The sequence below is a fragment of the Papilio machaon genome, chromosome 10 (genome assembly GCF_912999745.1).
Source record: "Papilio machaon chromosome 10, ilPapMach1.1, whole genome shotgun sequence".
In the NCBI taxonomy this organism is placed as follows: Eukaryota; Metazoa; Arthropoda; class Insecta; order Lepidoptera; family Papilionidae; genus Papilio; species Papilio machaon.
In genome coordinates, this window is record NC_059995.1 from 5,819,352 (window position 1) to 5,834,838 (window position 15,487).

Consider the following 15,487-nt stretch of genomic DNA (forward strand, 5'->3'; position numbering starts at 1 on the left):
ATATGAATAAGTATTTTTACTTATATTTTAAAACATTTTGCATATTTATTTTTCTAAATACTTATATTTGAAGGAGAGCGATTCCACGCATAGTTTCAGAAAACACTAGCGTTGTATACGCTTCCTATAAGCGAATACACACCACAGACTATGCTAAAAATTATTTCGTAAGCCTTTATTCTAAAATACTTATTCAAGTATTGCTCACAAAACTCCCAAGACCAATAAAAGTTAAAAAATAATTGTTTTGAAATCTACAGTTTAATTAAGGGAGTAGTACTTTTCAAATATATGGCATTCTATTTTTTACCTACTCCCGTTATACGAAATGACAGGTGTGTTAAATCTGTCACAATACCGTTTATTAGTTGCAAAGTGGGCAAATGTTAACAGTAAGTACATACATAAGTACCTTATGAATAACTGAAAAAAAAAAAAAAACTGTTTCCTGTTAGGTATTATCATATTTTGAATTGAAACGACCCGTACACATTTTATGTGTGTTGATCACATACAAAGCCGATTCCAATTTAATAGATACCTTTAACAAACGAGTATGGAGAAGTATCTATAATAAATCCTAACACGTTAAATGTCACTATAATTTTTTATTATGAAACTCGTCAGTGGCAGTGAACGTGTTAAGAAAAAATAATACTTGAAGTGTAATGAAAACTTTATGCGCTGTTTACTTTTTAAATATTCTTAGTTACTACTTGTTCGTTACATTTCAGAAAGGCTTACCCCCAACAGCGAGCATAATATTTTCAAAGGCAACCCAGTTGACTAACGCCCACGGACCCATTCTTACCCACGTCGGTAAGAATCCTTTGTATAATGTTAAGACGCCCTCATTCTTCACAGATTGCCGGACACAGTCAACCAGACCGCGATATAGTAATCCTCTGGAAAATAAACAAATTATTTAAAAAATGCATGAAAAGTACTTTATTCCAACTCAAAAAAAAAAGTTTGTAAACAAACAATTACCACAGAGTGCAGTTGTTACTATTTCATAATAATGGAAATTTTTTCTTTATTTGCAAATAAAATTTTATTGCCCGTTGCGGCAACACCGGCCCCGGGGTTCAGTGGCCAGTGCGCACAGCGCAACCTTTTTTGTATGTTAATTTTTCTTTATATTTTCTTGTTGTCATTTTAATCATTGTTTTTTACTTCAATAAAAAAAATCAGACTTGTAACAAAAAGCAGTTATTTATTTTAATACATGTAAAAATAAATATTATTCTATCGAAGGCTTCAGAACATCAACAGTGCCATCTATGTGATAAATTGGAATACTTTACAGTAAAACTAGATTTGATTTAAATCAACAAAAGATGGCGTTACTGTGAAGGAATTTGTGGCGGTGGTTTCATCATTGTTTCGTTTTAGGTCATTGATGTTACCTAATTATTCGATAATGTAATATCGTAATAGTATAATATTCCATTCATTTATATTACATTTCCTATAGCAAAAAAGATACCAAAAACGTTTACATTTAGGTAAACCTTTTCTAAGAATGCAAAATATTAGGCGTACCTATATAAAAATTCCTATTATAATTTAAAATATAGCTAACGTTAGTACAATTGCTTTGATAATTATTAAGCAACAGATTACATAATTACATTAAGAGGTGTGAACTAGCATTGATTGTGAATCAAACGTCCTTGATAAGTTGACTAGGAAATGATCTAAAACGAAAGGAAAAGGACAATTGTCAATGAGCGTGCGCGGGCCGCGACTTTGACCCGGTTGTTTGACCTCGACCGCTTGAAGTTCTAGCTCGTAGGTACCTATGTACGTATATAACTACGCCGCGCCACAAATAATGCATCAAAACATTGACGTACAAGTACCGTACCCTAATAGCTCACAGGAATCACATGGCATATACTAAAGTTATTCCCTTTTTTTTAATTCTGGTTGGTTATTAAAATTATCCGCGACATTATCATCAAAAAATTTAAATGTTATAATGTTTTGTTTAAACGAATTCTGAATAACTTCGCCTGAAACAAAGGCGTAATTCTTTAAAATAAGACGTATGCGATTGACAATACACAAGATTACGTATTTCACTGTCTCTATGCAGCCTTAAAAGTTAAGGATAGATGCAAATGTGTATTGGATCAGTCATACCTGCCGTCAGGTCCCACCGGCTGGTTCATGAGGCGCGTTTTCATGACGTCTGCGGGCGTACCCATGACCGCGGCGACGAAGCCGGCTGCGAAGGCAGCCAGTGTGTGCACCAGCGGTGAGTCTGTCATGCCCATGTCGCGCACCAACAGCCGCTTGCACGAGTCGTACGCCGCCAGGTCACCGAGGTTTACCAGCGCTGCTCGCTGCGCGTTCGGGATAGCGCCTGCAAGACAACATATTCCGTGCCACTACTATTTTTTCTCAAACTAAACTCTGAAAAGTCAATATCACTGAAATATGATTGCAAAAGATGTGCAGAAGGTGCAACAATATGAGTCATTCTTTATAGTCCGTAAGTATAATAACCAGTCCACTTCGACGACATAGGTTAGGAAACTCGAAGAAAATACACGCTCACCAGGATTATCAGACCAAGTTAGACAAGAAACGTTAATAGAAACGTCTGTCATGTTGTTTCACAATTCAATTATGGTTGTGAAAGTAAGCGCAGACTACGCCTCACAAATCACAAATAAATCTGGAAAAATACGACAGTTGGGTAACCTTTGACATCTCGATTTGATTACGGTAGTTAGATACTATCCGGTAGTTGAGATTGTTATATTAATTGTTACCTCTCCAGAAGCCCCTGATGCCGCTCTCGGAGTACAGTATGGAGTAGGCCTGCCGGCAGTTGGCAAAGCGTGGCCGCTTGCCTTGCAACAGACGGCGGCCCTCCGCCTGCATCTGCACCTTCACCAGGTCGGTGGGCGACGCGATCAGCTGCGACAGCGCGCCCGCGGATGCTCCGCCTGTCGGACTTACCGACGTTACCAACTTTATAACTTCACATCTACAAACTTTATTGGCGGTTTTAGCATTTCTGGCGCCCTTGGCGAGATTTTTGCGCCATCCCCTTTTTTTGTCGGAGGAAATCTTTCAAAGGTTATAAGGTTAAAGGTTATTATCTTAGGGGGCACCCCTCAGACGCCCCTTTATATACCTTATGCCCGGCGCCCTGGGCGATCGCCGCATCTCACTTTAACAAATACTTTTTCGCCTCGTTTATATAGTAGGTAATGTAGACCGTAAAAGTTAAAACAGGATATAAAATAAATTTGGCTCTAGACTGTCCAGAATACACTTAACATTTTCAATAGATTATGGAATTAAAGCATATATGTATATCTTTTCTTTCATTAACTTTTAAGATAAATATATACTTCTATTCATGTGCTAAATTCTATAAAGTACATCAAATATAAATAGCTCACAGAGGGACTGCGCGGCGAGTGAGGTGTTGCCCTGACCGTCTTTGAGTGCGTTGCGGAACCTCTCGTAGAAGATGAGCCGACAGCCCGAGTAGATGGCGTGCCGCTGCAGCATCGGCATCAGACCACTCCACAGTTTCAGTACTCCCTCGTTCTTTACTATTTTAGAAGCCGTGCCTATCATACCGATATTTTCAAGCTACAAAGGAAATCATACCTTATCACACAAGTCGTGAAGTACATATTTCTAGTCGGTAAAAAGTGCCGTGCCTATCACACCGATGTTTTCAAACTTTAAAGAAAAGTAGACCTTATCGAATACGGGATAAAATATAATTTTGCTTGGTATAGTGAATAATGCTTATATTGCGGCTTTACATATTCGCTTAAGGCTTTCACATACACTGGCACAGTGTCTTAGTGACCATTTATTACGAGAAATCTAGCTTAAGGGACTGTTCAAGTTCTGTTAAATAAAAATAACTTAATGTAAGTGCATAAACTCGAATTTTTAATGTACATAATTTCGATTCAAATTTTATAAATTCCTATTCGATAGTCATTCACATCAGTTTGTAGTACTCTTACCCTTTGAATATAAAATAAATTAAAGTACACAAGGGTATTTTGTCGTCACCTTGTACTAAGAATATCGATCTTTAGCCAATAGATTGGTCGTATTTTTGGATCAAAGTACTCGCTTGAAGACACTTGGTCGATAACGATTTGTTTGAACAGTTATCGACTTCACAGATTGTTTAGAAAACCTTTATAAGTACTATGAAATAATATAACAAACAAGACCAAACATTGTCGGTTAAAATGATCTTCAGTTGTTTTGTTTTAACAAACATGCCGCCAACATTACCCTTGAGCCTACAGTGGTGTTATCTGTAGAGTGCCAACAGATTGTCGGTAAATTGCGTCGTTTTTGTGTTTAAATTATTATAGCGATACAATTTGGCAACTTATTTGATTACAAAATGATAAGCCGACTAAATTGAACATCACGAATTATTTTAACAATACAATCTTAGTGATATAATAAATAAGGTTACTTCTACGAGATTCCGCAACAAAAAAAAATCAGCATTTAACAAATTCAATTAACAATTTTAATAAAATAATCAAGCCGTGATTTCAGTATTTTTGTTGATTAAAGTATGTAAATTAATGAAAGCATACCTTGAAGCCTTGTTTCGCGGTGGCAACCTCCGATTGAATTTGCAGTCTTGTTTTTGTCAAATCAAATGGATACGTAACTGTTGAAAAACAAATACAATCTTACTAATATTATAACTGCAAATGTTAAGAGTTAAGATGGATGTTTGTTTGAAGGTATTTTCAGAATTTGAACTTGACGAAATTTGGCACGGTTGTAGAACAAAGTCTGGAAGAACACCTAGGCTACTAAGTAAGTTTTTTTTTAATTCCGCGCAGACGGATTCGTGGGCGACAGCTAGTTTTATTATTAAGGAAATAATATGATATTACTTAATTCAGCCGCCCAAGCGGCGAGCACTGCGACGGCGTATCGCAAGGCCACGGAGTCGGTCGCCTTGTTGGCCGGGTTGTCAACATTTCGAAGCACCGCCATGCTGCTAGTGGTTGATAGCTTTCTTAGCTATTGTAGTATTCCATAACACCTGCGAACATTTAATTGGATCACATACTTTGTTCCATACATGTGTCTTTGTTGGACAATTTCCTTTTTAAATTGTTAATGTAAATTTTCATAGACGAAAATCTTTTATAAGAACATATTTATTGTGGTAACAGAAATCTATAGAAAAAAATATTGATTTCTGTTAGAAGAGTATAATAAGGAAGATAAACGAATATCTTAAACAAAAAATAAAACAAAAAACGAATATCGAATAACATATTAAATGGAGAAGTGCCCATATAAAATGTAACTTTATTCGAAGGGGTCTAAATCTGTTTTATGAGTATTTCACCAGCTAAAACAACGTACGTGTATTACACGTAAGAAGAAAGTATATACTGCATTCTGTTTAATGGATAGCTTAGAAATAGGTTTTGTTAGTCTTACTATTTGTGAGAACTTCGAGCACAAATAGCAGTAATAACGAGAGATCTAAGTCCACATATGGAAAGGAAAAAAGTAATAAAGTTTTATTAAAGCCATTTTCAAAGCAACAAGCAAGTAATAAGGGACATATAATAATTATTTATAGTTACTCAATGTTATAAAATGATGGTCAGCCTTATAGATACAAGGGCATAATGTGTAGTGTTGCTTATGGAGAATGTTTAAAACTTTAACTTGAACCACAGGTTTTTAATAATTAAAACATTTTTATACCAGCTTTTATGTTTTTGGAATTAAATGAACTAAAAAATAAAAAAATACAATCTATTCGTCAAGACGATTCAAACGAGACCAAACTCTATGTGTGTGTGTGATTTCATTGTGTAGTTCCTATAGCCACCTTCCAGCTCCATCATCAGAATATATCCATCATTAAGTCATCATAATATTCCTTTGTCAGGAGATTTACATAATATCAGCTCAATCAGTAACCGGAAATTTGATAAACATCGGGACAGGTGAAACTTAATTGAAAGTTATATCGACTCGAAATTAACATTTAAAGGTTGGATGTAACAGAAAACTAAGGTTACAGTATTCAACAACAAAATCTTGTGTTCCATTGACAGAAATATACAATTATTCAAATTCAGTTTTAAAAAAAAACACATATCAATTTTAACTCACTCAATGTAGTTAATAAACACATCTTGAACATGCCTACACTTGTTCAGAATTTATTAACATGTGTAAAAATCGGGGTCAAGAACCGTTGCTGAATTAAAATAGGTTGCTGATAACGGTTACAAAATCATATTGTAAATCTACGATATAACCATAACTTATTTTTGTGATAGCATAGTTTTTTTATAAAATTTTGGAACAATGATTAACTGCAACATTTTACTCTCTGGTTTCTCTTTTATGTATACATACATATAGTTGGAGACTGCAATATAATCCGACTTCTTACTAATATTACTAATACATTTGTTAATATGTATGTTTGTTTAAAGGTATCTCCAGAACGGCTCAACGGATCTCGATTAAATTTGGCATAGATGCGGATCATAATCTGGAAGAACACATAGGCTACTTATTATGTTTTTTTTAATTCCGCACGGACGGAATCGCGGGCGACATTTGGTCTGGAATAAAGCCAGCAAATCACATTTGAATATAAATTTGTAAGAAATAGGCATTGTTGCAAATACATTTGGAACCGGTTTGAGTTTTCGTTTACGTTAGCGAGGACTTATCCTTCGATAACCTTTGCATGCGTTCAAAAAATTAAACACATTTAATTTAATTTTTAATAATAATTGAATTACAACGATGTCGAGTTTTATTTTTAAATTACAATGAATAAAAAGTAAATTTTTACATACTTTTTCACTTTATCATAATACAAAAAACGTACAAAACAAAAACCATAAAAAAACTCAGAATTATATGTTAAAAAGAAAAAAATATTAAAGTGAGTTTAAGTATATATTTATTCATTAATTTTTAATTATAAAAATTATAACCTATTTTAATAAATAAAATATTAAATTCAATATTTCCTACCTTGTTGTTACGTTGATACCAAAAAACGATCTCACTTACAGATGTCGGAAGCTGAACTGATAAGGCATTAATCGCTATATAAACAGTTAATATTACGTACGAGTTCAAATAGTAAGTGCATCAAATAGCGCTCTGACATGAACAAATGCAAACAATGTAACCGTAGAACTCCACTGTCGTGATACTTGTATATATGACACTTGTATAATACCTACTTATTGTGGTCTCTGTTTTGTGAAACAGAATGAAAGAGATGAAAACATGCATTAAAACATTGGTCACGGCAGTGAAATTGCGGTAACATTTTAGTACAAAGTTTAAATATACTGTTGACGTAGGATAACAGCTAATTTGAATAAATGACATTAATTGACACAATTTTACTTGTGCGTAACATCAAATTATGTAGTTCCTGTATAAAAAAATGACGTAATTTATAATTAGAGAAAGATACTTTGAAATACTAGGCGTGGCTTTAAATTGCAACTAGCGATATAGGGAAAAAGTATTGTTCGTGCATGTTGAGAATAAAGTTACGACGTTTTGGTCTCGAAAATATTATCTACTAATTAAAAACAAAATTCTAACTGTGGTTTTCTGAGGTTAAAATCTCCTTTTACAACACATTGTTACCTTTGATTGTTTTGATTGTCAAAGATGACGTCCCTTGACGATATGTTTTATACAGAGATTTTGGTCTCAAAAACCAACGGTTAGGGTCTCATTCGTAAACAAAAAAGATATAGAGCGACTCGAGTTAATATTATTTTGCGTTTACTATACCTTTAAATTTTTTATGACTTAGTTGCATTGATTTAATTCATGGACCTATTTATCGTATAAAATCTTATCAATATTTTATGAAACCACAAATTATAAGTTCAATTTAAAGTGTTACACTACATTGAAAGATTTGATTTTTTGTGTGCATTGAATAGGCTCCGAAACTAATAAATCGATTTGAAAGATTATTTCACTGTTGGAAAGCTATACTATCCCAACGTGACATTCGCGGCGAATTAAAAAAAACTTAATAAGTAGCCTATGTGTTCTTCCAGACTATGTCCTACAAATTTCATCAAGATCCGTTGAGCCGTTCTGGTGATAGAAACATCTTCTTAGAAACATCCATCCATCCATCTAAACATTCGCATTTATAATAATAGTCAGATCAAGTAAGTTTTTTTTTAATTCTGCACGAACGAAATTGTAGGCAACTGATGGCTGAAATAATGCGATTTGATATTTCAGTATACATAAAAAATTTTATACAACAGACATGCATGTTTGGACATGTTTGAATGTAACAGTTCGATACAACGTGATTGTTGTCGTTGATTGCAATAGACTTCAACTACAATAACCTTTGCCACTATTGTTTTAATGTCAATACACGTTTAAGACAGAACAAAGTACAAACTGAAATGTATTATTGACAAATGTTATTCTGCATTTTCAATTAAGTCCATTGCGATAAAATAAGTTTAAAAAAATACTGCATATTTATTTAGTTAAAAATAACACTAAGTCAATTCTTATTTCTTGACAAAAATATAACCCTTTTAAGTTAGTCGGAGTAATAAAATCAGACATTCAATTCAGCAATAATTTCGCGCTATATTTATCAAGTTATTTCAAATACATTTTTAAATCTAGATTATGAATTTTATATTTTTCTTACTACATACTTCGTCAGTTTTATTCATTTCTAAACAATACCGTGATTGAATAATCAATATAATGAAAATTAAAAACAAAACAAGTCATTAGTATTGACAGTAAACGAACAGAAAATAATGGTATTGTTTCTTAGAAGAACAATAATAATTGTTAACTGTAATTTAATTTTACAATACAAGGGGACAGCTCTTCGGCGATCTGTAAAGAGAACCGTTCGCATTCAAATATGCACATTTCATAACTGAATAGAAACAACTGGAAAACATATTGTCATCTCTTTTTGTTCAAAGAAAATGATGGCAATATTTTTGTAAAGGTATTCACACAAATGAGACCCACAGTAAAACTAACAAACAAGTCCATTGATATTGTCGTAAGCCATAATCTTACTAGAAAGGGAAATCAAAGTCTAAATGTGACACAAGTCATTTACTGAAATCTTCTTAGTATCTCATACTAAGAAGATTTCAGTAATCTTATACTAAGTCAACACTTAGGGACCATAAAACCTGCTGCAGTAAGTCTTGCAATTTTCTCTTAAAACTGATCCAACTTCTGTCATAGTTTAACTAAAGTCTAACTAGCGCATTTGTACAATAAATGAAGTAAGAAATCACATTGTATTCTTTTCGTAGGTCTTCGTATCATAGTCAAGGTTAACTGAGAATCGCTTGAAAATCAATACGTAAAAACATATTCAGAATTATCTATTCTTACAAGTCAATTTTGGTTGCCAACAACGTGACTTATTAGTTAGAGTAGACGAAGGCTGGCCTGGAAAGTCGATTCTACGTTGAGTCGAGGCCAAGAATTGTGTAATAAGTATTAATTATGTAGTTTTTTTCCAGGATCACGAGGTACAATATTACATAATTTATTATTTAATTTATTTTTATTTAAATATAAAGAAAAGACTACAAACTTAATATTTGAGCTTTTTTCAGGGTTTTCAATTTTCTTCAATTAAGGTATAGCTCTGGACTATATCATCGAGTTCTTCATTGTATCGATGCTTTGGGCACGTTTTTATACATTTTTATACAATACAAAAAATTATGAAATATGAAGGAATGCGAGTGATCCCTATACTATGCAATATTCCAAATAATCACAAAGTCTCGATCAAAATTATTTGATGGCAAATCTCTTACTTCATTGAACAGTTATTAATAAAAAAGACACGTTGTTACGTAAACGTCTTCCCTGACCTAGACTGTGGATGTCATTTTCTTTAAATCATTTAAAAATACTTCCAAAAAATAATTATTTAACGCGTCTACAGCACTTGAAACTAGTTACCTATTTACAAAGATACAGAAAAATAGATATAAATACGCGTGGTTGTGGATTAAAAATCGAAAGCAGCCATTCGCTGCAAACAACTCAACTTGTCCCCAATCTTTTCAATGGAAACCGAAAGAGTGCTTAAACATTGCGATTAAAGCTTTGCGCACCTTTTAAATGTATTTTAACAAGACAAATAAAATAATAAAAATGATTATTAATAAAAAAAAATCAATGACTTAGTTATCACTGCTACCGCCGTGGGTTTCCATTGCCGAAGCACCTGTACAAGCAATAATTGTTATCTCTGTCAAGGTAATGAAAGGGACAATAATTAGTTTCTCAATTTTTTTAAGCCTCGTTTACATTATGCCAGTTGTATTCCAGCACTGAATTTGAACTTTGAATTTTGAACACTATTGTCCTACTGTACTAGCGACAATGTAATAATTCATTTACTATCGATTATTCCAACGCAATGTAAATATGTAATATCTATCAAATATTACAAACTTGTTCCAAACGTGTAATAACAATAACTAGTAACGGTGTATTTTTATCGATCGATATCGTTAATGTTTTGTCATGTTGCCTAACAATATTAATCTATATTTAGGTAGGCGTTCGATAAAATACTGATAATGCCTTTAAAAGAAAATATGTTTTAACTAAAAAACTACGTAAGAAACAGTTTATTCTTGCTCCAATATTTCATGGATATAATTTTTATCGCGTTTGAAATCTAATAAGATTGATGATTTATTTATCAATTTTTTTTTAAATCTATATTTTGTGGGTCTTGTCCTCTTACACGTTTATTTTTTAAACGAGATCTCGTTAAAATGCGTGCGGAACTTCTTTGGTGAATTATCTTAATACTAAGAATTTAACCAAAATCTGGTTAATAAACTAGCTTCATTCAGATCGCTATGATACGAAATACAACGGAAAAAAAAAAAAAAATTCAAAATGTACCCCCGCACGAAATCGTAAACTCCAACTTGACCTCTTCTAAACAAAAACACCGGCGCACGCTCACTGCACTACAATGTAAACAATCAACTGTTTCCATCAATGGAGGTAATGCAGTACGACCGAAAGAGACAGACTGAGCACAGACTAAAAATAGAATTCGTGAGGTCTGGCCCTAATTCGCGGTTATCTATCCGCGCGAAAGAGCGCGAACACAAGAAGCGAATGCCTACGTCCGTTATCCATCGCTACCGACTTGTGACTACTCATTCATTCAGCACACGATGACTATCAGCTAAAAGAAAGAGCCTGCCTTGTTATCTCTTTCATTCGCCTCGTAAGAATGTAAATAGAACGATTTGTAAATTATTATTATTCTTAGTCATCGATGAATGAATTTCATTGAACCGAACAGTTTTCGCGTGATTCACCACCTTCTTAGACATTTCGATATTTAGGAATTCGAAATGTGTGGAGATTCCATTCAATAAATGGAGTTAAGTTTTTCTCAGTTTGCATACTTTTATGTTCATTTTTTGCATAAAAATTTTGGCAAATTACATTTTTAAGATCCCCAAAATATCTAAATTTATTCCCAAGCAGCTTTTACAAAATATAAATCCGTATTAATGTGCGCTAAAACTAGTGCTTAAATAATCATGCCAAAACCAAACCATGCTTGAAGGTTGAACCTCATCAACATTTTATAAGTTTTTATAAATTACACTACTCATTCACAGTATAACGCTGGTTCATAATAAAAACAAACGCATCTGAAATAAAACTATCAAATAAAGCTATCAATATATACTATCTGTCGCCCGAGACTCCGCCAAGTGGAATTACACGAAAAACTTACTAAGTAGCCTATGTGTTCTTCCAGACTATGTTCTACCTCTATTCCAAATTTCATCAAGATCCATGCAACTGTTCTTTAGATACCTTCAAACAAACATCCATCCATCCATCTCAACATTAGCATTTATAATATTAGTAAGAAGTCAGATTAGCTATCAGTAAACTTTCGCATTCATTCATACTTCTCTTTAAATCTTATTTAGTCATATACTAACATCTTTCGTATCATTATTCCCTTATTCTATTCATGATTCGTAGGTCAAACTTACACCAAATACCTACGTGTTTTTTTTATTTGCTGATGCAGACCAAGATTTAATTGGCTTCTATAGACACAAATTTTTACACTAGTCCATTGTAGATAAATATACATAAATTTTACTTCATTAGGAACTAACTTAAGTACGTTCGTATTTTATTTTATAAAATTAAAAACGTTTTTACTACCTCTATGATTTGTTATCAGTACATTGTAAAATAGATTACTTATAGGTTTAACCTGGACGAAGAAAGAAGCAAATTATTGAGTATTTGAATTTACTCGTATCGTATAAAAAGAACGCCAAATATAACATCACAAAAATAGTTACAAATATTTAAAGCGCGCTACTGGAGCAACTCTTACGTAAAAGTTATTCCCATGTCAATGACCTACTTCAGTGACCCACTCCGTGCGTACTCAAGGACTGGATGAATGATGGATTTGTTTTCATACATAAATGTTTATTTAAAACACGATTTTGAATATTTTAGAAATAATTTATGAACATGTCTAGATTTTCGATTTACACGTTACGTCGAATTAATATTAATAAATGAGTATTAATTTAATTAATTTTAAATAAGTAGGTAGGCTATTTAAAAGCAACTTTATAAACGTCTTTACCTAGAGGTACTATATTTTAATTCAATATAAGTACTAAATATGTAAGGTATGTGGATTTTACTTTGAAATATTTTTTCTTTACTTAAAAAAAAAACTATTAAAATATAATAATATCATCTTTTCGAAGATAATTTCAAACCTCGATAACAGATGGCGCCAGTTGTTGTTAAAAGCTTAAAATATATCTAATGACTGGCTCCCATGTCTCAACAACGCGTTTGCGATTATTGCGACTGGCTGGCGCGCGCGCAGCATTATCTCGACACGAGCGAGTCAACTCACTGACCTTGACATAAAAAGAGAAACATACATAATTGTTAGTTTTTTCTCACTAAATAATATTAGTAATATCCGATCTTTAATCTTCTAAAGCTCTAAAGCATAACCACGCTACATATTAAATACGGTTATAATTATAACCAAACAAGACTTTAGTTGGTAATCGGAATTCCTACCTTTATAAAACAAGAACATTAGGTAGTTTTTTTTTGTTTAAATCGCTCTACTCATGTACCTACCTACCTCATGTCTCTATTAACAGAGCATTTAAAATATTTATAGTCTATATTATAGTTTGAAGGTAAAAATAAATTATTATTACTGTGTTATTTGTCGCAGAGTGATCTACCGTAATACTTTATGCACCACGTGTTTTTTGTCGTAAAATGTAGTGTAAGTATCAAACGCGGAACGATACGAATGATATGTTTCTTATTATTAAAGCTTATCAGATCGCAAATAACATAGTTAACCACAAATAATATGAACAGTTTTAAGAAAAAAAAATTAGGTTTCTTCCAAAAAAAGTATCAAATTTTTGCGGTCGACTTATACATAAGTTAGTGTATGCTTTTTAAGCAAAAAATTATCTTTTGCGTTGGAGATAGAGTGCATGTTTTTAACGGTCATTTTGCGGTCATGCCAAGGGATAGCAGAAGTGTAGCTGTGTGATTTAAACTTTGTAAAAACAACTTGGGAATGGATAATATAAAAATTATATTTCTGTAACCGATGCATATTTAAATATGTATGTACGTTGATTTTATATTCGCAGTGGTACATTCATTTTGATGGTAATTTTATTGCTTTGTGTTTATTGTTTAACATGAGCAAACACCTAACATGACTTGTAATAAAAAGTTTTGTTTAAATATTTAATTACGTCAAAAAGGTAGTATTTCGATTTTTATGTGCATCTATTCGAGTTCTTTTGTTGAATCGTCATTTAATTTACTATTTTTGTAATCTACTTTACAGGCTTTTAATAAACTCAATAAAAATATTTACCAATAATTTTTGTTTTTAATTTTGATCAACAATTCAGGAGTATAACGTATATTTAAATATAAACATTTCAAAATATACAAACGGCTCTGTACCATTCCCATAGGAAGGGTTCCTAGTTTTTGTGATGCATTCGGTCCCAAACTTCAAAGCATTACCTTTTTTCTTTTGTGCCCTATAATGCGGGTTCGGGCCCCTAACAAAATTATGCTACATTTGGGTTCTATTTCTCTCTTCACCAAGGGTTGTTCTGACAGCTTTGTCATTTATCGGCTTTAACGAATATTTTAACGTCTTTTAGAATAAGTTCTAGTTAAATAACATAAGGCGCTAAAAACTTTTGTTTAAAATAAACAAGAAACTATTATTTTAATCTAATAAATGTATAGTTACTACATTTACTCTTAAATTACCCTTAGTTTAAGAAACAAGTTTGTAGTTGAGGTTTAAAAATAAGTAATGATTTATTTTAGTGAGATATTTTATTTGTTGTCAATATGTATTTACTTTAAATAACAAGTTTTAGGCATCGGACTCAGTGGGTGCTTCCGTTAAGTTTTGCGAATGTTTATATGTATGGATGTTTGTTATAACGAATCTCCAGAACGGCTAAAAGGATCTCGCTGAAATTTGGCATATATATAACATAGTCTGAAAGAACACATTAGGCTACTAATTTTTTTTTCTTCCGCGCGGACGGAGTCGTGGGCAACGGCTAGTCTCTTTATATTTGAAATAAGAGAAAGAGTGCGCAGTAAGATAGTATAGGCTTATTAAAATACGTTTGCGGTTCGGTTTAATTGCATAAGGTATATTTTCTTATCTTTATGACAATGTTACGTATATTACGATAGTTGAGTCGTAACTCAACTACCATCTTTATAATTATGATCATACAGATTTTATGTTTACTGGAAAACACTTCAATTAAAAAAAAGTGTACAGATTTTTTCAGAACTAAAGCCCTCGCAGACATTAAGAACTAATTGTAGACAAAAATATAGACATCTTACTATTATTATCAATTCGAATGTTTGGATAGATGGATGTTTGTTTGAAGGTATCTCCAGAACGTTTCAACTTATGTCGATGAAATTTGGCACAGATGTAGATCATTGTTTGGAAGAAAAATAGGCTAGTTATTACTTTTTTTTTAAATGTCGCGCGGACGGAGTCGCGGGCGACAGCTAGTTTTTTATATAAATTAAAACTTACCCTTTGAGTTGCTGCATTGGTGGCTGTGTTGTCTTTTTTTTGGGTTGATTGTATTTGGTGATAATTATGTTTGAAGTAAAATTAAGAATTGCTGCTGTTGCATTTTGCTTCTATTGAAAATTTACAAGTTTGTTTACATTTTTTCAATTAATTTTATTAAATTGTATCATCACTTTAATTCTGCCATTTTGAAGAATGAAGTTTACTTTTAAAATTTTGACAGTTAAATTCTGAAATAAAGATAAAGCTTTTGGCGTAAGAATTAAA

The 15,487-nt window shown here is 32.5% G+C and overlaps 1 protein-coding gene across 4 annotated transcripts; it reads right to left on the reverse strand.

Annotated features, from left to right (window-relative positions):
- Positions 1-143: 143 nt before the first annotated feature.
- LOC106718234 (mitochondrial uncoupling protein 4) lies at positions 144-15,397 on the reverse strand. 4 transcript variants are annotated; one of them, XM_045679551.1, is made up of 7 exons: positions 15,221-15,397; positions 4,914-5,065; positions 4,605-4,681; positions 3,423-3,618; positions 2,784-2,960; positions 2,149-2,371; positions 144-905 (listed from the first exon to the last, which is right to left on the reverse strand). In XM_045679551.1, exons 2-7 carry the CDS (start codon positions 5,014-5,016, stop codon positions 731-733), a joined length of 951 nt encoding a protein of 316 aa, XP_045535507.1. In that variant the 5' UTR covers positions 5,017-5,065; positions 15,221-15,397; the 3' UTR covers positions 144-730. The 4 variants fall into 4 exon arrangements, with proteins under 4 accessions (XP_045535507.1, XP_014367756.2, XP_045535508.1 ...); XM_014512270.2 differs by lacking the exon at positions 15,221-15,397 and adding an exon at positions 10,981-11,227; XM_045679552.1 differs by lacking the exon at positions 15,221-15,397 and adding an exon at positions 9,644-9,693.
- Positions 15,398-15,487: the final 90 nt, after the last annotated feature.

What these genes read in the sequence shown, in the direction of transcription:
- LOC106718234 (XM_045679551.1), bottom strand. Translation starts at nt 5,016, where the DNA reads ATGGCGGTGCTTCGAAATGTTGACAACCCGGCCAACAAGGCGACCGAC. An exon ending in CGCTTGGGCGGCTGAATTAA is followed by an intron (nt 4,682 to 4,913) that starts GTAATATCATAT and finishes GTTTTTCAACAG; the next exon opens with TTACGTATCCATTTGATTTG. An exon ending in ACTCGCCGCGCAGTCCCTCT is followed by an intron (nt 2,961 to 3,422) that starts GTGAGCTATTTA and finishes TAAGTCCGACAG; the next exon opens with GCGGAGCATCCGCGGGCGCG.